Source organism: Notamacropus eugenii, chromosome 2 (assembly GCF_028372415.1).
Source record: "Notamacropus eugenii isolate mMacEug1 chromosome 2, mMacEug1.pri_v2, whole genome shotgun sequence".
NCBI classification, from domain to species: domain Eukaryota; kingdom Metazoa; phylum Chordata; class Mammalia; order Diprotodontia; family Macropodidae; genus Notamacropus; species Notamacropus eugenii.
In genome coordinates this window covers 57,447,823-57,474,286 of record NC_092873.1, presented here as the reverse complement: position 1 = coordinate 57,474,286, position 26,464 = coordinate 57,447,823, and the positions used below count along the sequence as shown (strand labels likewise).

Genomic DNA, 26,464 nt, shown 5'->3' with positions numbered 1-26,464 from the left:
TGGTGGTAATGAAATCATTGTCTTTATTTTTTATCCATTTCCCACTTTTCAGAGGCAATAGGCTGCTTGAAGAAGCTGGGTTGAAGCTGCTGAAGTTTTATCCAGCAGCTCCTCATTTTAATCTTTTCTTCTCATTTGGTGTTCATTTTAACCTTGGTGCTAACTGGCCAAATAGCTGATCCTGAACTAAGTTCTCATTTTACAGATGAGAAAACTGAGGCAGAAAGAGGTAAAAAGACTTTACAGTTGGTATGTGTCAGATGGAGGATTCAAACTTAGGTTTCCTGACTTCAAGTCTGGTGCTCTAACCACTATACAACCTAGCTTTCTCATCTAGTTTTGTCACCTTGTTTTGCACATTTTTAAGCACTGTATGTCACTATTATTATTATTAGGATCATGGACTTATACCTGGAGAAAACCCCAGAGGTCACAAAGTCCAATCTTCTCATTTTGCAAATAAGGACAACTAAGTCCCAGAAAGGTTTGGTGATTTGCACAGTCACACAGGTAGTGTTAGCAGTAAGATCTGAATGCAGGTCTCTCTGACTCTGAGTCAGAACCATCTCTCATAACAATATAACCAAGAATAATATGTACCCCAGTCCCAACCTCATAGAATTAGAAGGTCGTTTGAAGGCTTCCAGACTCACTTTCTCATTTTTCAGACAAAGAAACTAAAACTCAGGGAGAGTCAGTGATTTTGACAAGGTCACACAGGGAGGCATCAAAGGTGGGATTTGAACCTGGGTCCTCTGACTTCCATAGCCAGTCAGGGACATTTAAATTCGACCAAGGTTTATGGCAGACTGATAGGAAGGGGAGAGAAGAAAGAACCCAATTGGGGAAAGGACTTAGGAGTTTAGCTTTAGAGTTTGAAGTTAAAGCTGTAAAAACCTTTCTGAAGAATCTTCTCTAAGAAAGGATCTGGAAGTCTCCATCACATCCCTATCCTGGCTTGCTACACTGGAGACTTGGAGGAATTTTCCCTAGGCTCTGTTTGGTCGACTTCTCCCTGGAAGAGCTGATTTCCTGCAACGTCCTCCTCCTGCTGTGTGACTCAGCTTTGGGTACTCAACACTGGCTCAATTTCCTCCCCCTCTCCATTCTCCTCCCCTCCCTCTCCTCCTTCTCCTTATTCTCTCCCTATGATTGGAAGGTTGGACCATGGAGCACTCAACTCCTCCTGGAGCTTTCCTATAGCAGGTTGGGAGCTGAACTTCCAGCAGACTGTGCTTTCCATCAGCAGCTCTGCTTGGTTTGGAAGCTGTAGTACACCTCCTGCACAGGGTGTCCCACCCCTTCCAGCTTTTTTGTGTGTGTGGTCTTCCCTGTTAGAAGGTAAATTCCAAAAAAAAAAAAAAAAAAAAAAGAAGGTAAATTCCTTGAGGGCAGGGACTGTCTGTTTTTCTTCTTTGTATCCACAGTGCTTAGCACAGAGTCTGACACATAGTAGGTACTTAATGAATATTTATCGAACCGAATCATCTCAGTGATAGAACATGTGATAAAGAAGATTTGCAGAGGTTATGAAGCTTGGAGGGACAAGTTAGGATCCCTCTTAAAAAAAAATCTCAAAAAGCTAGAACAAATTAAAGAAGGATGAACTTGACATTCTATACTTACATTCAAAAAGTCAACTTCACAGGACTGGGAAGTCTGATTAAACAGCTATTCCTATGAAAATGAGCAGGGGTGGGGTGGGGGTAGGGGTGGTTAGCAGATTACAAGCTCAGTCAGAGTCAACAAGTTGGCCCATAAGACGAAAGCTCACCTCAGGTGCACCGAGGGATATAATGTCCAGTGCCCTTCCCTGACCAGATCACAACTGGAGGACCAAGCTCAGTGCATCACATTTTGGAGCACACATAGAGGAGTGAGTGGGCATCCAGAATAGTGAAACGACCAGAGACTACATCATACACATGAATTGGAGGAGACTGGCCAGGGAGGGCCCGGTTCTTAGATCATAAACAATACACTCTGCCTAATTAACAAACTACATGGAGGCTTGATAAACCTGTTCCTGTAAAAGCATTATAAAGGGGTTCCCCTTCCCCTCCTCCATCTCCTGCTGCCTTATCGTCTAGTGACCAAAAGTCTTTCAACTGGCTGGTGAGCCAAGGCATAAGTGAGTATGCTTACAAAAGGATAGATCATCATCATCTTCATCATCTCTCTCTCTCCTCTGCCTCTGTCTCTCTTTCTCTCTCTCCATACACACACTTATTGTGATGTAGGATGGACAGTTTCAGAGGAAGTGGGGAAGGCCCCTATGAAGTAATGCAGAGTGAAGCAAACTGAACAAGGATATCGTTCTCTACAATGATAATATTATAGAGAAAAATAACTCTGAAAGACTTTAGAACTCTGATCAATGCAGTGACAAACTCTAAATTCAAAAGAATCAAAACAAAACATTCCACTCACTTCCTGACAAAAAGGTAATGAAATTAAAATGCAGAGACATACATTTTTCAGACATGGTTTATTTGCTTTGCCAGATGATGCAGATATGTATTGAAGGCTTTATTTTTCAGGGTTTCAAAATTTTTGCTCAATGTGGGAAAAATAGGATAGTGGGAGGGGCAGATCAATTTTTCAAACTGTTTAATTGAAAAAAAATTTTTTTTAAGTTTGTGTCCATTATCCCTAGGGCGGAGAGGGTATGCCCTCAGGTTAAGATCATTCTTTCTCTACTATTCTTTGGTTCTTGCTTTACCGTTTCAGTAATTATCCCTTTGCAAAAGTTAATTGATGTTGACTGGTCCATGGATATTAGGGGAAGAGGGACACACAGATGGGCGTTCATAAGCAGCAGTAACATTCCTATACCTCAGATTTCCCCTGGGAAGGGGAGGGGAGATTAGAAGTGCTCAGCATACCCAATGTTAGTCCTATTGTGGGATGGGAAACTGAGTCATAGATTCTACATGCTACACACTGTTAAAGGAACTAGTGACAATTTGCTTGGATAAGAAGAGATTCATTTGGGGGCGGGAGGTGATGGTTGTCTTCAAGTATTTGAAGGACTGCCATGTAGAAGAGGGAATCCACTCATTCTGCCTGGCCCCAGGAGGCAGAACTAGAAGCCAGGGTGGATGAGGCAGAGACATATCTAATTATGAAGTCGGGGAAATTTTTTTTCCAGCGAGGAAAGTTATCCCAGAGTAGAATGGACTTCCTTAAGAGGTGGTTTCCCCTCCACAGAGGTCTTCAAGAAGTTGGATGGTCACTTGTTGGAAAGATTGTAGAGCTTCTTATTCTAGTAATAGCTAATTATTGTAGCTAATGTTTATATAGCGCATACTATGTGCCAGGCCCTGTGCCTTAGTACAATTATTATCTCATCTGATCCTCATAACCCTGGGAAGTAGGAGCCATTACTACCCCCATTTTGTGGATGAGGAAACTGAGGTAAACAAGAGTTAAATGACTTGTCCAGGGTTAAACAGTAAATCTCTAAAGTCAGATTATGGGTTGAATTAAATGGCTTTTGCAGCTTCTCCCAGTTCTCAGATTCGACTTCATATCTATTCTTATTAAGCTATCAGGCATTTATCATGCAACATAGAGTGTCAAAACTATTTGCTGAAATCACAGATCATTGATGTTGATTCTAACAAAATCTTTCATATGCATAAAATTTCTTAGAGAGCATCACAATCTCAAAAATGAAGAGGTTGGATGGAATAACCTTCAAAGTCCTTCCTAATTCTAAATCTATGACCCTAGAAATCCTTCCTTGTACCCCTACCTGAGTAGTAGACTGTGAAAAGAAAATGGACCTGTGATTTCCCTGATACAGAGAACTCCGGGGAGCAGAACCTTTTTCTGCAACTCAAAGTTTTAGACACTTGCCTAGGATAGGGGTCTCCAAAAGGGGGACTGTAGCTTGACTCCAAAGGGGTTTGGAATCAGCCAATCAGAGCATAGGAAGATGGATTCCCCTTGTCTTCAAGACAACCCCCCCCTTTCTACCTGGTGATGGTATGTGTGTGGGGAGGGAGGGTTACACAATGGCCACTCAGAGCTTAACCCAACCCCAAATCCTCAGCTACACGGGTACGATTCCTTGACCTTCCTCTTTCTCCCTCTGCACACCTCAGCATTCGCACATCCTGGCCTCCCATCTGTTCTGAGGCACTGGCTGGTGAATAAATCCTCACACATTTTTCATTTGGGATGAGGGAGAAGTAGTGATGGATGAGGAAGCATAGATGGGTTGCATTTCCACCCCTCCTCCAAAGCCCCCATTTCCATTGAGGACATCACTATCCTTCCATTCTCTAAGGTTTGCAATCTCCAAATTACATGTAACTCCTCACTCACCTGAAACTACTCTTTTCAAAATTACCAGTGTCAAATCTGGTGGTCTTTTCTCCATTCTTACCTCTCTGTGGTGTTTGACATTGTGGAAGACTCTCCCCTCTTGGTTGTCATGACATGACTCACCTGGTCTTCCTGCCCATCATACCCTGGACCCTCTTCTCTTGTCTCTATCCTCTCTCACTTGGTGACTCCACCAGCTCCCATGGGTTTAATTTCTAGTCAGATTACTCCCAGATCTGTGCCCTACCCTAATTTCTTTTCTGGCTCTGGTCCCACATCGCCAAGTGCCTGCTGGGCGTTTCAAATTGGGATGTTCTCCTAGCAACTCAAAACCAGCAAGTGCAAAGTGGAGCTCATCATCTTCTTCCAAACTTTTCTATTACTGCCAAGGACACCCCCCCTCCCATTCACTTAGGTTCCCAACACTGCTGTCATCTTAGGCTCATTTCACATTATCTAAGCAATCACCATATCTTGTCCTCTCTTTCCCATCTTTCCCCTTCTCTGCTCACATCAACATCCCCCTCCAGATGAGACACTCCTTGTCTATTCCAATTGCTTCTCTCTGTGTGTATAGATCTATAGAGGCAAAGATGGATGGATAGAGACAGGTAGATATATACACACCTAGCTTTATAAGGGAGTGGCATGGTCAGTCCTGTGCTTCTAGGAAAATCACTTCAGCATTGTATGGAAAAAGGATTGGCAAGAAGAGGTTTGATAGAGATGCCAGTTAAGAGATTGCTTTTCTCTCTCCCTCCCCTTTCTATGGCCATGAAGAAACTGAGGTTCAGTGTGGCAGTGATGTGTTCATGGTCACACAGCTAATAAAGGTCTAAGGTGGGATTTGAGGTGCCTCTCCATGCCACTCTGCCCTCATTGGCATCCCACCCCCCTACAAGACAATAAGCTGTTTGTGAAGGCAAGCCCCAGGCTTTCTCCCACTTTGCATCATCCTTAATACCTCAAAAGGTGCCCTGCTTTTGGCAGGAAATGAGTAGGGGTGCCTGTTCCATTGTAACTCCTAGAATTCAGTCCTGCATTCTAAGCTATTAAGAAATGCCCACAGCACAGGACTGGAGTCACAGGAGGCCTCCAAGGTTGGGGACAAGAGAAGCCACCACTAGCATCTGAAGCCTGACACAGGGGCAGGGCTAGAATATTGTGGAAGCCAAGGGAAGTAGGAAGGGAAGGGAAGTCTTTATTAAGCACCTACTATGTTCCTGGCACAGTGCACTTTCCAGGTCTCATCTGATCCTAAAGTGATCCACACCAGTCATCAGAGGCCAAAAAGAGGGAAGATGGAAAAACTTGAATCTAGGAAGAAGCCTCTGCAGACCATGGAGTGAGTCGGGGGGTCCCTTAGAGCAACAGGAAGACCAGGGATGAGGAAAGTGTTCAACTCAACATTTATTAAGCACCAACTGTGTGCTGAGCATGGTACTAGGTTCCGTGGGAGATACAAAATTTAGATAAGACACAATCTCTGCCCTCATGGGCCTTACAGTCTAGTAGGAATCAATGGAGAGGGAGTAGCAAAGTCTCCTCCTTTGAAAGGTTTGACCAGGAATGGAAGGTCAATGCTGGGACCAAAGTGGCTACCACACTCCTAGGGCTTCCTGTCTGGGGCAAGCAGGATTAGGAAAAAGATGCCCCTGCTGAAAGCACAAGAGGAATTCCGAGGGGGGAAGCTCCTAACTAAACCCTGGAGCCACCTGCTGTGGCAGGATGCTTCCCCAACAGGCATCGATGCCAACCACCAGCTTGGGCTCTCCTCACCCCTATGTCTCCTACCTTAGCCTTCCCTACTCATCTCCCTGCCAATGGCCCAGGGGCCTGGCCTCTAGAGCTGGGCACAAGTACTACCTTTCTCTTATCTTTCTAATTGCTCCTGCCCATCCCACTCCCCTCTCCAAGGCAGCAGCTGCACAGTCTTAGTGGTCACGTCAGAAAAGTCCCCTGTGAGGAAGGAAGCTGTGGTTAGTAATGCAAAACCTCTCCACTCAGGTTAATCACAGGAAGAAGGAGCTTTACCGCATTGTCCAATCTGTCCCTCCCCGCCTCCCCCAGGAGGAACTGAACCCCACTGCTGAGGGTGAGGATGGGCCAGGAGTCGCAAAGTGTAGTCTGAATGGACGATGGCTGGGAACAGCATGAGGCTTTCATGCCAATGTTACCAGTTCCTTCCTAGGCTGGTGGTGGGACGGGTATTCCTTCAGGGCTCCAGGCTGGCTTTCCCAGTGGCCGCTCCTGGTCAGGACACGGCCCCTAGAAGTGGTGTCTGGGGCTTCAGACCCCTCAGTGGTAAGGCCGGGGGCCCAAGCAGTTTCTATTCAATGGGGAACAACAAGGCTGCCTTGCAAGTTCCCCTCCCTGACATGATCTCCCTGTAGACAGGGCAGTGAAGTCAAATATTCATCACAGGATTGGTGCAAGTTGGGGTGGGGTGGGGGAGGGGCATGGATGGGAAAGGGTCCTGTGGGGCCCTATCCAGGGGGGTCTTATTGCTTTCATCCCAGTCTGGCCCCCAGACAGGGTTAAAGCCGAGGCGCAGATAGATAAAAGGCAGGTGTTTAATCACCATCTTCTGGCTGTGGAGGCAAGAGGCCCAGCCTCTACTAAGCCTTGGGGCAGCCAGGCTAGATCTTCCTGTTTGACAGAGAATGATGATGCCCTGACCTTGGCTGGCAAGGTGCCCGCCATCTTTCCCACCCCCTCCGCCTACTCCACCCACTTCCATGACCCTTTGCATCATCACCTGTTCCTCTGTACTCTCCTCAATCTGCCTTGCTGGCTTCATATCTCACTTGGGTGGGAGGGGGAGTGGGAGGGAAGGTTGAGAGTCCCCCTCTCTGGTCAGTTGACCATCTCTGCCTTCTGGCAGTCCCTCTGTAGGGGCCTTGCATCCACCCCTCTCTCCATGGACCTAGCTCCAGCACAGAAAGTCCATCCCTGACCCTGGCTTTTAAGTTGTCCCCAAAAGAGAATCAGAAATGGAGGAAAGGGAGACAAAAGTTTGGGCTCCAGGGGGTCATTGGGAACTGAGGATCATGTCTAGAAAAAGGCTCATCCTACGCCTTCTCGGGCAGACGTAAGGCACAGTGTGGTGGTCGTCAGGGTCAAGGAGGGGAGGGGAGGAGAGAGTAAGAAACCAAGCCTGAAGGCTGCTCCAGGGCATCCCTGCAGGAACAGCCTGGGGAGGGGAGCGGGGAAAGGAAGGGTTGCCCTCACCTCCTGTGCCCCCCAAACCCCATCATGAGACACTCATCAGGCCACCCTCCAAGAGGATGACCCGCAGACTCTCCAAGTGCAAACTCGGGGCAGATGGGAGGGTCAAGGCTCAAGTGGTCTTGCCCTTTTGCAGGAGACCCTCTTAGCTTTTCACCATCCCAGGAAGTGGTAATGAGGTTGCTTGTTTCCCAAGGGGCAGAGAATCCCTCCCTTTCCCTAAGCAACCCAAAACCCTGAGGTAAGTGGCCAACTGCTCCTTGACCAAAGCCCATCCCTGGACGGCTGCTGGGCAGACTTCTCCGAGTACCAAGGAGTCCTTTCAGGGAGCCCTGCCCATAAGCCCCTGCTCTGGGCTCAGGGAGGGTTTCAGGAAGCCCACTTCAGGGCTAACATTATAATACTCCAGGACCCCTTTCCAGAGCCCCCTCCAGGATGGGCATGGGAAGGCACATTCAGCTTGGTAGCTGGAACTGCCAAGCAATCCCAAACCAAGAGACTACCACTGGGAGCCTGGGGGCCACCCCAGAACAAGGGAGTGGGGCTAGGCAGACACATTGACGTCCCTGAGAGAGATGGCACCATTTGTGGCTTCGGGGGGCTTGTCCTCCAGCAGCAGGGCTGGTGTGTCTGTGGCAATGGCCATAGTGGGGGTGTCCGTGGGGGCGGGAGAGGCCAGGCCCTGGGCCAGGATCTGCTGGATAGTTTTACGAAGGTTGGGGTGCAGCCGGCCCTGGGTCTGGTAGAAAACCTCCAAGGCGAAGGACTTGAGGGCACCGGTGCAGAGGTCCTCATAAAGCGGGATGGTGTACATACGGGACATCTGTAACACAACAGGTTCAGCTGAATGGCTGTCCCATAGGTAAGGTATAGGCAGGGCCATTCACCTGCAAACTAGCAACTTGGGGCCCCTACTTCTGGCCTTTCCCATCTGTCCACTAGAGGGAGCCCTCGGCAGCAAGCCTCCAACCCCTGAGAAGACGCCCCAGTGCACAGGCTCTCAGTAGGACTTGCCGAGCCCAAGGATATCACAGAGTCCATCCCATTCCTATTGCTCTGGGCTCCCTCCCAGCTCCCAGAGTCTCGGTTCTAAGGTCTCTTTCATCTCTAACACCAGCGCTGGTTCTTAGACCCCTCCCAGCTGACATTATCTGTTCTAAGGCCTGTCTCAGGTACCTGGCTCTCCAGGAACCGCCGGACTTTGTAGAGGTCTGGGTAGTAGTCATTCCGGACGACAATCTGGAGCCATCGGATGCGGATCTCGGCATTCATGGAGTCCAGCAGTGAGGAGTAACACTTGGAGAGCCTCATCACCACTTCTGAGGAGGCCAGACATATAAGACTTGGTTTAAAAAATCCTCCCCAGGGACCCATATCAGGATAGGTGGGACATTCAACATCTCAGGGTCACTGACTTCATTTCTGGTCCCCGATGACCCTCAATCACCATCAATTGATCACCTAGGGCCAACAAGGACCCAGTCATCACCCCCAGTCAGGGCCCACACCCTCCCAGTACATACCACAGAGCAGTGGAAACCCCAATCACCTCAGACAGTACCCACCAGGGAGGATTGGGGACCCCAAACAACATTCACCACAGGGCAGCACTCGCCCTGGCACAGTGGGACTCCTCAGCCAGGGCTAACTTTAGGGCACTGGGGACCGCGACCACCCCTGCAATGCTCACCCTGGGGCAGTGGGGACCCATCCAGAAGACGATCCAGGAAAAGAACAGTCTGGAACGTTTTCCACTTGGTGATGTCGATGCTGCTGGCTGAAGCAGCTGCCTGGTCCAGGGGCTCTGCCGTCCACAGCCGGAAGAGGGTCTCCACAGGCCTGGTCAGGCTGGAGCCCTGTGATAAATCTGGCTCAGCGAGAGGAGGCCCAGTGGCATTGAGCCAGCGCTCAAACTCTAGCCCTGGAAGAATAAATAAGCAGGAAAGCAAGTAAGGAGACAGGCCCCATACAGAGGGCCTGGGCCATGCCATGCACTCCCTGTGACTGATGCAAGAACCATCAAGGGCCCAGCCTTTAGGCTGGCACGACCCTGGCTCTCCAGCCTTCAGCTACACAACAGAAGAAAGTCTTCCACCTCCTTCCCTGAGCCTGGACTCTGGTCCATCAGCACCAGGGACAGCACCCTTTTGGGAAGGACAGAGCACAGAAACCAGGGCTTTGTTCCCCACCTGCTTTGCTGTCCACACTCTGCTCCTTCAACTCAGGAAAGAAATTCAGGAAAGAATCCAGAAGATCTTGGGCAACGACACTGCTGAACTTGTACTTCTCCACATAGGCCTGAGAGAGAGAGAGAGAGAGAGCATGGCAGGACAGTGAGGAAGACTCACCAGGTCTCAGTGGGGCAAGGAAAGGGGGAGGCTTGGGCACCCTGGGCACATGGAGGGAGACTTGGGAAGGAGCAGGACACACACAGCTTGTGCACACCTGATCTTGGCAGCTGATTGGAGAAAGGCAGAGATCTGCAAGGGTTAGCCTGAGGCCCCAGCCAATGAGCTGAGCCGGAGCAGCAGCTACATGGCACTAGCCCCAACTCAGCCTCAAGGGAGGTGTTTGCTCTGTGGGGGTCTGAGTGAGGAGGAATACCATCTGTGGTAGCACTGCCCCCGTATGGTTCAACCACCTATGAAAGTGGAGCAGGCCTTGAATCCCACCTTGGATTCAGTGGAGTCCATGACAGGCCTAAAGACCCTCAAGTAAAGAATCTACATAGGGACCTAGGACTTAAAGCCAGAAGGGGCCACAAAATACACCACCATCGGGTTCAATTCCCTAGTTTTACATAGAAGGAAACTGAGGCCCAGAAAGATGACTGGACTTGCTTAGGGTCCCAGAGCCAGGGTTTAGACCCCAGTCCTCAGGCAGGGCTCTAACATACCCTGTGTTTGCTTACTGTCCTTAGGGATGATAGTCAAGGCTGGTGGGGAGGCAAGGGGCGGGGAGGGAACAGGGGCACTAACTCGAAGGAAGGAGTCAAAGTGCTGAGGGTCTCCACAGAGCTGCGACAGGTAGTAGACAAAGCAGTATCCCTTCTCATAGGTAAACAGGTTCATGAGGTTGCTGGGATTCACCCCTGAAAAGAGAAGAGCAGTCACCCAAGATGGCGCACACTGGGGCTGGGAAGCCCCCACTCCTAGCCTGCCCCTGGGAGGTGGAAGGGGGAGAGGTACAGAACCTGCAATGTCCCCGCTCCAGCTAGACGTGGGCTGCTGGGGAAACAGAGGAAGATGGGCGAGTAGGGGGAGGTACCAGGACAGAGGGTGGGGGAGAGAGAGGGCATGGGCAAGGGGAGGGCATGGGTGAGGTACCTGGTTCCAGTTTGACTTGCAGCTTGCTCACAGGGTTGTCCTCTCCGAGGAGCTTCATCTGTCGATGGAGGGCATCGAGGCGGAATGCCGTCTCCAGGCACGTGAAGGCAGCGCCTAGTCCAGGGAGGGACAGATGTTAGGTCATACCCCAGGCTGGGAGAGGGAGGGGAAAAATGGAAACCAGCCCCAGCTGGGGACAGTTAACATTACTGCATCCAGGCCCAGGCGGACTGGACAACACACATTCATTCATTAACGTACTCACTCAATAAACTTCTGCCAAGTGGCAGACACAGGGCTGGGCACATGGGGATAAAAGGATGGAAAGAAAAGTGTCTCTGCCCTCCAGGAGCTGCCATGCTATCAGAAGGAGGTAGGAGGATAGCTCAGAGAAAGAAAGGTAAATACAAAGAGAGTAGATACTGGGATGGGACCCTAGCACCCAGGAGAATCAAGACAGGCTTCCTGGAGGAGGGGACACTTGGATTGGGAAGGAAGAGAATCTAAAAGGTGCCACCCACCAGGAGGAAGGGTGTTTCAGGCAGGGGGTTCAGATTGTGCAAAGATATGGAGATGGGATGCCTATGGAAAATGACCTATTGGGCCAGAATGTGTGCCAAGGGACATAACATCCAAGAAGTCAGGAAATACAAGCTGGAACCAGGTCATCAAGGACTTCAATGCCAAACAGAGGAATCCTGCTTTGACCCAAGGGAAGCTGGGAGTCATTGAGGTTTCTTGAGTAGAGTGACCTAGTCATCAGGAATGCCAGCTTGGCAGCTGTGTGGAAGACACTTTGGAGGAAGGAGACAGCCAGAAGCCCATAAATGGCCAATGTGGAAATATTCTGCATCATTTCACATGTATAATTGATCTCGTATTGTCTTCCTTCTCAGTGGGTGTGGGAGGGAGAGAGAATTTGGAACTCCCAATTTAAAAAGGACTATTAAAAATAAACAAATGATGAATTAAAATGTTAATAAAAATCCAAAAGCTCATGAGCCAGGCTGCTGGAAGGAGGGCCCGCTCTGATCTAGGGTCTCCCTCCCCCACCATCAGGCCCTGGCTGGTGAGTAGCAAACACTGGTGGGCACACTCCATTCCTAGAGGCTGAGTTAGTGTGTGAGAAGGGTCCTCTGGGGAAAGGACTAGACACTCCTCCCACCAGCACCTGGGGAGCCGTACCGTAGGTCTCGGTGGTGATGCGGCGCTGGGCGTAGGTGGCTAGCCCCTCACTCAGCCACATCTCCTCCCATGTGGCGTTGGTGACCGCATTGCCAAACCAACTGTGGGCCACTTCATGGATGATGTCAATGATGAGAAACTCATCACTCTCCAGGATGGAGGAGATGATGAAGGTCAGGCAAGGGTTCTCCATGGCCACGATTGGGAAGGAGGGGGGGAGGAAGACGATGTCATACCTGGAAGGAGGGTTTGTGGCAGAAGGACGGGTCAGCCTGGGAGCCACACCCTTGGCCCTGTGGGCCCTGAAAGCTTCAGGCAGGCAAGTTAGTGCTCCTGGCCTGACATCAAGGAGCCATGAGTTCAAATCTGGTCTGGGACACTTACTATCTGTATGACCCTGGGCAAGTTAACTAACTGTTCTCTGCCTCAGTTTCCTCAGCTGTAAAATGGGGATAGTAATAGAACCTATCTCCCTAGGTTGTTGTGAGGATCAAATGAGATAATACTAACAAAGTGCTTAGCAGGTGGCTGGCTCATAGTAGGCGCTATATGTTAGCTGATATTATTATAACAAGCTCACAGAGCTCAAAGGCAATTGGGTGCTCTAGACTATTCACTACCACTGTGCCTTGATCTTGGTCTCCCCTTAGACTGTGGGCATTTCAAATAGATCTCATATTGCAGGCACATGTCTCCCCTGGCCTTTGTCCCTCCCCCAGAGTTTTCCACACACACAACAGGTGCCTAATAAATGTTTTGTTGGATTTGAATTTGTGACCAAGTTGATCCCCAAAAAGAGATCTGAGAATGCCCCTCTCCCTCTTCTTTGAAGAGGTGGGGGCCTGTGGGTGTGGAGCATGGCGTTGGATGGCATGTTTTGGATGACTTGCTGAATTTCACTATTTTTCTTTCAAATCTGGTGTTTTCAGCAATAGCTCTCCCCGAGGGTGAGGCAAGAGAGGCAGAGTGGGAAATGGAGACAATATAAAAACAAGACATATGGATTAAGATGGATTTTTTTTAAAAAGATAACTTTTCATTGGATTCATGTGGCTAATCTCCCTAAGGGAAAGCTTCCCCCTTTGGAGTGCATGGTGGAGGTGTCCCTCCCTCTCCCTCTTCCCCCTGCACCCCTCCTCCCCAACCCCACCCCTCTCACCTGCCCCACAGGTAGGGCCCATAGAGCTTCTCAGCTATGCTCAGCCACTGCTCCACCAGGCCAGACAGTTTGCTTGTGGCCATGGACAACAGACAGGGCTCAGCCCATACTCTGCTCCTGCCAGAAACAGCAAGATTGAAGGTAACACATCCACAGAGGAGCCAAATGATTCCCCAAGAGACACCCAGGTTCAAATCCTGCCTTGAACCCCAGCTGGCCCTGCGGCTATTGACCTCTAGGAGATTCTGTTCCTTCATAGGCCAAGTGAGGATAAAAATACCTGTCGAAGCTTGGCCCCAAACACAGGAAGACACCTCTTCTGCTTCTTAGCAGAGGTGAGGAGCTGCAGACAGGAAATGCTGCATACAATAGCAGAGTTTGGTTTCCAATGTGCTGGGCAGTTTCATGGAACTGGGGAGTACCAGGGGGAGGAAGAGGAGAAAGAAGCCCAGAGCAAGGGCTGTGATGAAGATGGTGTTTAAAAAGGCCCCGTCAGCCATCAGCTCTCCACAGGACTGGTGTGTGGATCTAAGGACATCTGGCACCTGAAACACCTGGGCCTTTAAGAGGGGAGAGGGGCTGCACTTGGCTCGACACTGTGACAGGGCACTCCCAGATGAGCAAAGGCCTTCCACCAAGGTAGGCTGCCATCTTCTATAGCCTCAGGGAATTGTTGAGAACACTGAGAGTTTTAGTGAGTTGACTAGGTTCACATGGCCAGTAGTTATCCCAAGGCAGTACTTGAACCCAGACCTTCAGGATTCCTAGATGGGTTCCCTCTGCCCTCCGCCAAGCCCTCACTAATTATCAGCTCTGCCATGCTGCCTGTCTCCCCTTTGGTACTGGTGGCTTGGCCTGCAGCTAGCACTGGCCCCAGGTCCAGTCATTCCCCAGGGAGCTGACTGGGACAGGTTAGAGAGAGAGCCCACTAGACTTCCCAGCCAGCTATTCATTAGGGTCATCAGGGAAAGCCAACTGCCCTCCCCTCTAGGGAAGTGACTGGCACAAGGTGTTCGATCAGATTAGCTCATTACCACTCTGGAAATAAAAGGGAACAAGGCCCTTAGGGCACAAGACCTTGTCAGCTCTGGCAAATCTTGAGAAGTACAACAGGAAAACTTGAGAATGTTTTGGCACCAGGTGTTAAAATGGGGGAGGAAGCCCAATGTTCAGAGGCCCAGGGTGGTGGAAGAATCTGGGAGACGGGGCTGGAAGGCCCCAAGGGGCACACCCATCCTCTCCTGCCCATCCTGCCTCCCCCAGGCCTGTCCCCTCCCTGTCCCTTCCTCTCTGCCACTTTTTTTTTAAATCTCTTACTTGATGCCCCAACTTGTGAAAGACAGAAAGGAGATGATGTTGCCCCTCAGAGAAGGGAAGCTCCGGCTCTCCCAGTGACTGCTCACCCAGGGTGCAGGACTACCTGTGCCCTGCCATCATGCCAGAGACATTCACCTCCTTCCTGCTCTTCCCTGGGACTGCTCTCTCCCTGTGAGACTTTCCCTTCCCAGGGTTTAGGTCATGCAGGGTCCATTGCCCTACACTCCAGCCTTGATCCCCTGATGAGGCAAAGGACCAGAACCAGAGTCAAAGGGCCTTCATTCATCGGCTCATGGGATCAGGTATTTAGAGCTGGGAGGGATCTCAAAGGCCATCAGCCAGACTCTCCCATTTTACAGATGAGGAAACTGAGGCCCACAACGGTTAAAACTTGCTAAAGGTCACACTGCTAATAAGTGTCAGAGCAGAATCCAAACTCAGGATTTTTTCCCCCAGCTTCATGTCCAGTACTCTCCCCCACTGCTCCAGAGATGATACAAAGAAATGGTGCCCAACACGGCACTGAGGGTTAAAATCCCTTATCTGAGTGGCCGTGGGAGAATCACCAGCCTCAGTTTCCTCATCTGTAAAACAAGTTTGAATTAAATGACTTTGAAGATTCCTTCCCTCTCTAAATATGTCCTATGACCTCACTTGGATTCCCCACTCTGCTGCTTATTCCTTATGTGACCCTGGGCAAGGCATTTCCCCTACCCCACCTCAGTTTCCTCCTCTAAAAAATAAGAGGATTGGACTGAATGACCTCTAAGGTCCCTCCCCACTCTTGGTCTCTCCGATTACCCTCGCACAGTCTGGAAGAGTCTTCTTACCTGGGCCCAATGTCGGCTGGCACAAGCTCTCCTGCCACCAGCGCCACCAGGTATGCAGGCACTGGATATTCCATGTGGAACTGGTACACGCCCTCCTTCTCCAGGTAGGCACTTTGGGTGGCACTCATCAGCACTTGGACCCCAGCAGGAGCCTGGAAGACAAAACCAGGTGACTGTCCAGGGCTGGCCGGAGCAATCCAGCAGCAGCGGCTGTCAACAGGCATCCAGCAAGGGCCCTCTAGGGAGAGACCCCTGGGCTGGCACCTCTTGGGGCACACGAAGAATGGATGGAGGGCTGGAAGGGGCATGGAGACCAGGGGAAGGGGGCAGGTGTCCCTCCCCAACTCCATCCCTTTGGTTCAGATAGCACAAAGCTGGGGGTGGGAGAATGAGGGCTGTAACTGTATGGGAGAAGAGGTCTTGAGTCAGGAAGTCTTGGGGATCCTGTGATTAATGAGAAACTTATGCTGCAGGGAATCATCAGCTCTGAGGCCCTTGGGCAGCTAAAGGTGCCAGGTCTAGGCCCACAAGACAGAAAGCAGGGAACTGGCCCCACAGACCTGGTGCCCAGGGGAGCAGAAGAGACAGCTGGGCACTAGGCATACAAGAAGATCTAAGGCAGACTTCCCAGCAGAAAGGGAATATCTGTTACAGTAGCCCCAATGACATGCCAAGGACTCCCCCTAATGCCCCTCATTTTTCCAGTCTCTTTTCCTATCACATCTCTTTACACAGCCTCTATTCCAGAAAAGCTGACCTGGATGCTGCTCTGCATCCTCAACACTACCTCCAGCCTCTGCAACTCTGCCCAGGCTGGGCCCCCTGCCTAGAATGCCATCCCTCCCCACCTCTGCCCTGTGGAATCCTGCCTTCCCTCAAGTACAGCTCCGGCAGCGCTATATCCTCCAAAAGACTGTCTGGATTGGTTGCTAATCTGGGAGTGCTCCTGCCCCACTGCAATAATGCTGGGTAGACTTTGGGTTTTCTTATTCAGGCCCAAGTTGTATCACCCCAGGAGAACACAAACTCCTTGTGGGCAGAGATTGTGTTCATTTTTATCTTACGGTGCCAGCTCACTTGTTGCTTAAGAAATACAAACCTCAGTTTTGCTCTTTATCTACCTGTGTGACCTTAGAAAATTCACTTCTCCCTCGGATTCTATTTCCTCCCCTATAAAATAGTGGAATTGGAGCAGATAAGCTCTCAGTCCCTTCTAGTGACAGATTAAGATCCTCTAATTCAAGGCACTTCTCTTCCCAGGGCCTCAGTTTCCCCAACTGTAAAATGAGAGAGGTGGAGGAGACAATTCCCCTCAACACTCCACTGAGAAACTTCCCTTTCCAAACTTAGAATCCCACCACCGAGACCATCTTCTTTCTCAGTCTCCTCCATAAAATCGTGTGTTTGGACCAGATGACCAACTGAGGCCCAGCCAGGGCTGGGCCTAGGAGCCCAGGAGACTGAATGAGCTGTGGGCACACTCACAGGAAAGAAGGAGGAGTTCTCGCCTTCCAGATGTGCCCCAGATAAACCAGCTAAGCAGCCCCTGGCCACCCTCCTGGGAGGACGCAGGACTCACCTTGACAGTGGCAGAGTAAGTACATTTCACCGCGGGTGTGTCGAAGCAGGGGAAGAAGGAGCGGTTGCACACAGAGTGGCCCTGGGTGAAGACGAATGGCTTGGAATTGCTGTAGGTCAGCTCGGGATCCAGCCACCAGATCTGGGGGATGACAGGAGGGAGGACAAAGTCAGAGTCTGCCCCAGAAGGCAACCACTCGGTGCATCTGCTAAGGGACTCCTTTGGTCTGGGGCTGGGTCACAGGAGAGGTAGCCTGCACAGCAACACAGCAAGTCACAGGCTGTGCTGCCCTGGGTTCAAACCCAGCCCAGCCATTTAATTAAGACTCCTGTGACCTGCAGTAAGCCATGGGGCTCCAGTTTTTCCATCTGTAAAATGGAGGGATGGAACCAGATGGCCTGAGGTCCCTTCCACTTCTTGATCTGGGATGCTCGGAATCCTGTTGATAGTATAGGTCATGCCACTTTGCTAAGCCTCAGTTTCCCCTTCAGTAAAATGGGGACAGTACCCCCTCCCTCATGAGATTGTGGCTTTGGTCAACGCTAGGGAGCTGGGCTTGGTGTCACCAGCCCAACGCCATGTGGTCGTGGCCAAGTCACAACTCCCATGGGCTAGGCAATAGTCTAAAACTGGGATGTGCACAAGAGGTGCCAACCCATGCAGGGGGAGAGAGTTCCCTACACAGAAACTGCATAAACCCCAGGCCCCATGACAACATATCAACTTTTCCAACCTCGTGAGTGCTCATCTTGGAGTGGGAGAGCCAAGTTCAAGGGCCAGAACTGACTGACCATTCACAGCTGTGTGGCCCCCAGCCAATCATTTGACCCTTAGTTTCCTCATCTTTAAAGTGAGAGTGAAAACTCTCACCTTCCCTAGGGTGGCTCAAGGAGAAGATGCTTGGTAATCCAGAGGGAGCCCAGACACAGAAATGTGGGCTTGTCCTAAGAGCAGGGAAGGAGGGTAAGAGGGGGGTAAAGGCATCCCATGACTGGGCAGACAGAGGAACCAAGGATGGAAGGCCCAGGCAGGTACAAGAGATGGCAGGAGAAGGGAAGGGCCGAGCTTTCCACTATGTTGGCCGGTTCATCTGGCATCCTCAAGAGAGAATCTGCAAGCCCTTAACTCTTCAGGCTGCCCTTGTCATCATACTTAATGGCCCTGGGGCCCCTGGGTCCATTCCTGCAGGCTGATTCTTAATTCCTTCCTTCTGGCCTTCCCAAGTACTTTCAGACCATCTGGCTTCCCATACAGGGAGACCTAGCCTTCCCCACAGAAAGGAGAAGCTTGAGAAATGTGGACTGACAAGTTTGTCAGAAATCCCATCTTACAGCTGAGAAGCCTGAGGCACAGGGAGGCTTTGTAGGGGTAACAGTAGCTAAAAGAGGCTCATCCAAGATCCAAGTCTCCTACACATCACAGACTATCTGTCTAAATGAGGCCCTGTGCTGGGCACCTCAAGAATTACACAAAGAAAGCCCCCTCCCATACAAGCCAGGGGAGTCCAGTGGATTTGGAGTTAAAGGATTCTGTCCCTTCCTCCCTGGGATACCTTGGCCAAGTCATATGACTTCTGAGTCCCAGTTTCTTCATCTTTAAAATGAGCAGAGTGAACTAAGATACTTCAAAGATTCCTTTCAACTCCAAACCTTGAATCCCAAGAACCTAAGGCAGCCAGATATATACCAAACTAAAACTACCCAGCCACACTAAAGAGGCTCATGACTGCCAATTGTGACTCAGCCCATCCCCTGGATATCCCAAGTCCTCTCAAGGCCTACCATGAACATCTCCCAAATCATCAATTAAATTGACTTCACTCCAATCAACAAATATTTATCAATAAAGTCAATAAAACCTTTGATTAAGGTGACCAATTCAATCAACAAACCTCTACCTCATGCCAGGCACCGTGCTAAGCAATGAGGATACAAAAGAAGGCAAAAGATAGTCCCTGTCCTCAAGGTTTACAGTCTAATGGGGCAGACAATGTGCAAGCAAATCTACAGAAAACAACCTACATACAAGATACACAAGAAATACTTAAGAGGGAAGGTACTAGAATTAATGGGGGGATTGCAGAAGTCAAAGATTGGATTTTAGTAGAGACCTGAAGGGACCTAAAGAAAGCCAAGGGAGTCAGTCATCAGGTGTGCAGGAGAGAGAGCATTCCAAGCATTCGGGATAGTCAGAGGAAATGCCCTTTCAGACCTGAAAGATGGAGGGTCTTGTTTGTGGACCAGGCAGGAGGCTAGGGTCACTAGATCCAAGAAAATGTGTCAGGGAGTGAGGCAGAAGAAAAATGCATAGGGAGAAGGGGACAAGTTCTGAAGGGCTTTGAACACTAAGCACAGAATTTTATATTTGATCCTGGAAGTTTATTAGGTGACATGGTCAGACTTGAGTTTTAAGAAAATCACTTTAGTAGCTGAATGAAGGATGAATTGGAGAGGGGAGAGACTGGGGGCAGGCAGATACTCCCTCCACCCAGCAGCTGTTACAATAATCCAGGAGTGAGGTGATGAGGGTTGGCACAAACAGGTGGCCATGCCCATTCAAGGAGAAAAGGGGGAGTATTGGAGAGATGTTGCTAAGGTGAAATGGACAAGAGATGTACCAAGGTGAAATTGACAGGCCTTGGCATCATATTGGATATTGGAGGTGAGAAAGAGTCAGGAGTTGAGGATGACTCCTAGATTGGGAGTCTGAGGGACTGGGAGGATGGGGGTGCCTTCTACATTAATAGGGACGGTAGAGAGGAGGAAGGTTTAGGGGAAAAGATAATGGGTTCTGTTTTGGACAGAATTAGCTTAAGATGTGTACTAGATGCCCAGTCTGAAATGTCTGAAAGGCGGCTAGAGATGTAGACTGGAAGTCAGCAGGGAGTTTGAGAGTGTTTTGACTTAAGGAAAGAGAGAGAGAGAGTGTGTGTGTATTTGTTCGTGTGTGTATGTTCTACCAAATGAGATCTGCCAGGAGAAGCAACTTCCCAAAGGTCAAACAGCTTTCAGCACACTTGATAAAGGATGGCTACCATTAGAAACGATGTCAAAGGCAAGGATTTGCAGCCAGGAAATCAAAGACTCGACAGCAGAGGCTGGATCCCACAGGGCAGTGAAGAGGGCCTCTGCTTGCTGAGTGACTATAAGTTATTTGAATATTACTCTTCCCTCAAGTTCCTAAGAAAGGTATTAAAAAACCAAAAAGGAAAACAAAGAAACAACCCTCATTACATCTCACCTGAGTTAAGGCAGAAGTGTCCACCAATCATTTAAGGTCAACTCAACAAGAATTGATACCTACCCTTTATGGTGCCAGACCATAAAGAAGCTGCCCATCTATCCATAGAGCTTCCAGATTAGACTACTGGCGGAATATAAAGGACATATAACTACAGAAGAACAAGGTATGTATTTTAAATAAAATCCTGGCACCAGGGAAAGTGGGTCAATAATGGGCAGGTGAGGAGCCAGCCTTTCCAAGAGGCTTTGGATCTGAGTGGGGGGCTGTGAGGAGGGAGGGCAGCCCTGCCCTCTGTCCGGGAGACAGAGGATGGAATGGATACCCCAGAAGCTCCATTTTCCTGGCTTTGAGAGTGTGCAAAACACCTGTGTCCCCATGCCTGGCTCAGGAGTTCCTGGCACATCAGAGGTGTCCTCGAGGTCAGGCTGAGCCTCACAGCAATGAGAGTGAAAAATGAAGCAGGAGACTGGGGCTGGTTGGTAGAAAGTAACCCTAGATTTCCAGGACAGTGACAGTATAAGGTGGAGCCATTTAGATATGGAGTCGAGAGGACCTGAGTTCAAATCCTGCTTTTGATACTTGCTGTGTGACCATGAGCAGGTCACTTCTACCTTTCTGAGTCTCTGTTTCCCTATCAGTAAAAAGGGTATAAAAATGCCTAAAGTATCTACTTTTCAGGCTCCAATGAGATAACAATCTACTTAAAAAGCTTTATGAACTTTAAAGTACTGTTCAAATGTCTATTTTACCAGTACTTACACCTTGCTGTGGAGTCAAAGGATGGAGCTGGGGTCAAATCTCACCTCTGACACTTGCTACCTATCTTCTCTGGCCTTCAGTGTCTACTCCTATAAGAGGAGGGGGTCCCAGACTCACTCCAGCTCTACATCTGATCCTTGCAATGGAAAGCCAGCTTTAGGTCAGGGTCTCTTCTCCCTGGGTGAGGCAGAGAAGTGGAGCTTAGTGCCAATGAGATACATAGAGCAGGGGTACTAAAGAAAGTTGAGGCTGCTGCCAACAGAGGAGCAGCTGGAATGCAAGAGGGGTGAGCCAAGGCCAGAGAAGGCCTAGGGAAAAATTTGCTAGGTGGCACAGGGCACAGAGCATTGACCTGGGCATCAGGAAGTCCTGAGTTTGAATCTTGCCTCAAACATGTACTGGCTAAACACAATCTCCCTAAGACTGCTTCCTCATTACATGATGGGGGAGGGTGGCCTACATGGCCCTAAAGTTTGTTAATCCTATTAAATGCCTACTATGTGCCTGGCAAAAAGCAGTCTCTGCCACTGTGAAGCTCACAGGCACCAGGCATGGTGCCCAGCTCCTACCCTGCACAGAGCATAGGCGGAATTGTTTGTTCCCTGTCAGAGCACCCTCAGGAGGAAGGTCCTAGCAGCCTGGCTCTCAGGGCTGGTTTTAGAACTCAAGAACCTGCAGGCAGGGGCACCACACCGCTGCTGCCGAGCTGTGGCTTCATCCCACCTTCTGACAGTATTTTGTAGCTTCCAAACAATATTCCTGTGTAGTAGGTTGGACAAGCATTGGCTCCATTTTTCATACAGAGAAACTGAGATGAGTAAGTCAGCTTGTTCCCCCAAAAGTCATAGAGGGTGGGGGAGGTTCTGTCTCCAACCCATGTTTTCTAATTCTCAAAGCCCAGTGCCCTTGTCTACCTCAATGATTGAAAGCAGGCAGGGAGAAGGGGGAGGCATGCTGGGGAACTGAGGAGGCAGAGCTCTAGGAAGAAAGTCATTCACTGGGGATAGAAGTGGTTAAATTTGAAGGAAGGTCACATGCAAGGACTGAGAGTGAGACTGCATGGGCCACACAGTGGGACAGACCATGGGGGACCATGAATTAAGATGGAGGATGGCAGTCAGTGGCCACAGGGATGAACTATGCCTCCACCAAATGTCAGCACCCAGGAGTAGAGAGGCCTTTTCATCTGTATATACTCCAGCTCTGACCTCCAGTCCTAAGAGTAGGCTCCCCCAAACAAAAAAGGAGATATGCTTTCTGTCCACTCCCACCATTCAGCCCAGGGTCACTTCTCTGGAGCAGCCGCATATTTCCTGTTTGCTTAGCTCAAAGACCTACAAATTACCATGTACATCCTACGACCATAGACCTAGAGGTAGAGGGAATTAGAAGTCATTAAGTTCATTTAGAGAGCAGCCTAACTGGCTGAGCGGATGGTATGTTGAACCTGGAGTCAGAAAGACCTGAGTTCAAATCTGACCTCAGACACTTACTAGCTGTGCGACACTGGGCAAGTCACTTAACCCTGTTTGTCTCAGTCTCCTCATCTCCAAAATGAGCTGGAGAAGGAAATGGAAGACCCCTTCAGTATCTTTGCTAAGAAAACCCCAAATCAGGTCACAAAGAATTGGACCCAACTGAAAAATGACTGGACAGCAACAGTAGTAGAAAGAGAGATGAATTTGGAGTCAGGGCCCTGGGTCTGAATCCTCTCTCTACCATTTTCTAACTGTGTGACCTTGGACAAGTCAACCTCTTCAGGCTTCTGTTCCTCTGTAAAATCAAGGGGTTTTACTCTTACTAAGAGTAAGAGAAATGCAAACTAAAAACTCATACAACGCAAAATATAACAATAAAATACTACAGCTAAGAGGAAAACTGTTTACGCTGAAGGAGCTACAGGTGGATGGGCCCTCTACTTCAAATAGGTCCAACTGAAAAACACCTTAGGACTATGTTCCAACAGGGACTGAATTGTTCTCACCCTCTGACTTGCTACAAAGTCGATTTCTTGGATTCTTCGGACAATCCTAGAAGAACCAGAATGGCTTAAAGTCAGAAGTGCCAAAACTGCTGCTCTGCCAGAATTAGATTAAAATGCAATTAAGAAATACTTAACATAATAAAAGAAAAATACAATATGACATAGACAATGTTAATTTGTGGTTTTCTAAGTCAATAGGGCTTTCCCATTCTAGTAGAGTTTGATACCCCTGGCTTAAGCAACAATTGGATATGGCCAGTCCTAGCAGATATTTATCATGTTCTCATGAGATTGAAGAGGAAGAAGAGTGGGAATCTAGTCAGAGGACTCGACCAAGTTCACACAGTTAATGGTAGAGGGTGGAGATGAACCTGAATTCCAAAACCAGTGTTCTGGCCACAATTCTAGACAAGGTAACCCCAAAAAGCTGACCCCATCCAAGTTTGTTCTTTGAACCAAGACAATGACTAGAGTTTTGGAGCTGGAGAAAAGGAAAGTCTTAACCAGGAATCTGTGTGAAACACCAGCCTCAGCTTGGTCCGCTATCAGGAGGAGAAAAGAGCCAAGGTACCAGGCAAGGTAAGGCCAAAGGACAGGTCCATTCAGGGTGTTCCTTCAGCCCCCAGCCTTCATCCAATGTAAATACCACTCAGGTCAGGCTGGCAAGGCCTTAGCATTCAGGATGCTGATGCCAGGAAACAGACCAAGTAGCACCAAGCTAATGGCTGCAGAACCCAGCTCAGGGATTAGGCATCCGAGCTGTGATTCACAAATGGCACCTGCCTGTCACAAACACGGGCTGGACACAGAGCTGGGGGCAGCAGATGGAAGGAAGTGACAGCAGAGAGGCCAAGCAGGAGGCCAAGACTTTGTTTAGTGTCTGGAAGCCAAGTGAATATCATGGTGTGGGGTTTTCCCAAATCTATTTGTCATTCTCAAATTCCCTGAAGATTTCCTAGGAGACAGGGGAGATATTTAGGATGGCCCCATCCAACCAAAGGAAATGTGAAGAGGCTGTGGGGTCTCAGCCTCATCTCCTTTGAGCCAAGAGATGCCTCCCCCATCCCTGCCAATAAAACTGACTCTTCTGTACTAATTCAACAATCCTCCATCACTTGGACTGTTTGGATACTTTTGATAGGCCCAGGAACAATCGTAATTGAGAACTGTTTAAGTAATGTCCAGTTCATACATACAAGTGGCATTTCTGTCAACAGAATGCAAGGTCCCTGAGGGCTGGGCCTGTTTCTCTCTGGTCCTTGCATCTCCACAGCCTACTACAGTACCTGACACACAAAAGATACATAATAAATGAACGCTTGTAACAATAATTAATAAATATATACAACAACAGGGATGTAAATGGAAAGAGCCCCCCCCCCAAAAGGGAAGACCATAATTATAATCACGAAGTTTGTCCCCAAAGAAGAAATGAGAAGCCTATCTCCCTCTTTGCAGAGGTGAAGGCCTACAGGTATGGAATGGTGCATACACTGTTCCACTCAATGGATGGACTGACTCATTTTGTTAAGATGCTTTCCATTCTTTCCTTCTCTTTCTTTTTAATCCTTTGTTACAAGGGATGGCTTGCCAAGTAGTGGTGGAAAAAGGATTTATTTAGAAGTGAACAAAACATTTCCATTAAAATGTTTTCAAATGTTAAAGGCAGAGGGTTGGGGGTGGATGGATTGTGGCAATCCAGATGCCTGCCTGATGACAGAGGTTTTTCAGGCTCCATCTCAGAGAAACAGAGAGAACCAGAAATGAGAAAGGGAAACGAAATGTGGCCAGGCAGACAGAAGGTGGAAAATGCTGGGAGACAGTGGGAGAAATGAGCCATTATGTTCAGGTGGGTAATGAGAGGGATGCCCTGGGAGTGAATTAATTGTTCTAGTGAGTTCCCCAGGGCCTAGCTCAGGTTCCCCTTTAGGAGGGACAGCTACTTCCAGGGGCAGAAGAAAGCTGAGAGGAGACTGGGGCCAGGACTCAGGGAACCTGGGGGACCTCAAGGGCTCGAGTTGCCAGGAGGGAAAACACAAGAAGAGTGGTTCCTGAGGACTGAAACCAAGCGTTTCAGCCTGGGGCAGCAAGAGAGACCCTGAGGGGAAGAAGGGACCAGGGAAGGGCTCAGGACAGGCTCCACTGGAAGGAGGCATCAGGGAAGGATGAGGGTTAGGGGAGGAGAATCCAGAGAGTGGGCTCTTTGGGGGAGAGGGGGAGAGAGGGGGGTGCGGGGTAGAGCAGGGTAGCCAAGGAAAGGCCCATGAGATCAAGATCAGAGGTCACAGCTCCAGAGGTTCCCTTGGGCCTGGAAAAGCCAAAACAAATAAACACCTGGGCGTGGCATTCAAAGCCCTGGCCTATAGGGCCTTTTCACAAGCCGCACCCCCATACCTGAAAGGCTCTGCTTCTTCACTTCTACCTCCCAGAATCCCTTGCTCCCATCAAAGCTCAGCCCCACTGTCACATTTCACGATCTCTTCCCATGAGCCAATATTGCTTCTTCCCCAAATTCAGGTCAAGTCAGCAAGCATTTATTAAGCACCTACTATGTCCCAGGCACTGAACTAAACCACCGATGACACAAAGACAGAGAAGTAAGCCCACTGAACTCATGATCTATGTGTGTAGATACATGTTGTGTTTATTCTACCTCTGAGCTCATCTGATTTCTTTCTTTTTTAAAAAAGAGGATTTGAAAGACTTTATTTCATTCTAAAACGAAAGAAATGGGACTGATAGTAATGGATAATATTCACCTCTGAATAATGTGCCAGGATGGCAGAAGTCTTGTCCTTGGCACTCGAGGGAGACAGAACCGTGGATTCTAAAGAGTTCAATACCCAAGTCTAAAACAGTAATTATTTTTTCTAAGGTCACATTTGCTCTGAAGTCCATCCATCTCCTTCAGCACCCCAAAGACTAAGCCTCTGCTCCCATTAGGTACATAGGAAGGGGGAGAAGTATTTATTAAATGCCTACTGTGTGCCACAGGAAACCTTCCTCAAGCCCCCTTAATTCCAGTGCCTCGCCCCTGGTAACCACTTCCTGTTTATTCTGTATCTGTATACTGGTTTGCGTGTTGTCCCTCCCATGAGATTGTAAATCCTCTTTACAACAGTAAAGCACATAGTAGGCACTTAATCAGAGTGGAAGGACAGATGCATGGATTGACTGCTAGGTACTTAAAAATATGATCTCATTTGAGTTTCCCAACAACCCTGATAGGAAAGTGCTATTTTTATTATCCCCATTTGACAGAAGGGGAAACCGAGGCAGACAGAGATTCAATGAATTGCCCAAGGTCACACAGCTAGTTAATGTAAGACTCAGAGCTATCCACTGAGCCGCCTGGCTACCCCTGCAACATCCCAGGACAGCTGCCTATAAAAACCTGGGCTCAATCTTCCTCCCCTTACAGGTCATCATCTCCTTTGGACAGCATAATGCCTGAGATGGATCCATTCACTAACATCAGTCCTAACCCCCTGTTCAGTCCAAGAACTCTCTCTCCCCCACCAT

At 49.1% G+C, this 26,464-nt stretch overlaps 1 protein-coding gene across 1 annotated transcript in view; it reads right to left on the bottom strand.

The window, feature by feature from the left end:
* Positions 1-5,722: 5,722 nt before the first annotated feature.
* RNPEPL1 (arginyl aminopeptidase like 1) overlaps positions 5,723-26,464 on the bottom strand; it is a 34,108-nt gene continuing 13,366 nt past the window's right edge. The window contains exons 2-11 of the mRNA XM_072640475.1: positions 16,957-17,097; positions 15,378-15,529; positions 13,231-13,347; positions 12,072-12,307; positions 10,887-11,000; positions 10,539-10,651; positions 9,750-9,858; positions 9,251-9,481; positions 8,737-8,879; positions 5,723-8,383 (exon numbers count right to left, since the gene is read on the bottom strand). Of these exons, the coding sequence (XP_072496576.1) occupies positions 8,105-8,383; positions 8,737-8,879; positions 9,251-9,481; positions 9,750-9,858; positions 10,539-10,651; positions 10,887-11,000; positions 12,072-12,307; positions 13,231-13,347; positions 15,378-15,529; positions 16,957-17,097 (1,635 nt within the window). The 3' untranslated portion in view covers positions 5,723-8,104. The remainder of the gene's footprint in view (positions 8,384-8,736; positions 8,880-9,250; positions 9,482-9,749; positions 9,859-10,538; positions 10,652-10,886; positions 11,001-12,071; positions 12,308-13,230; positions 13,348-15,377; positions 15,530-16,956; positions 17,098-26,464) is intronic.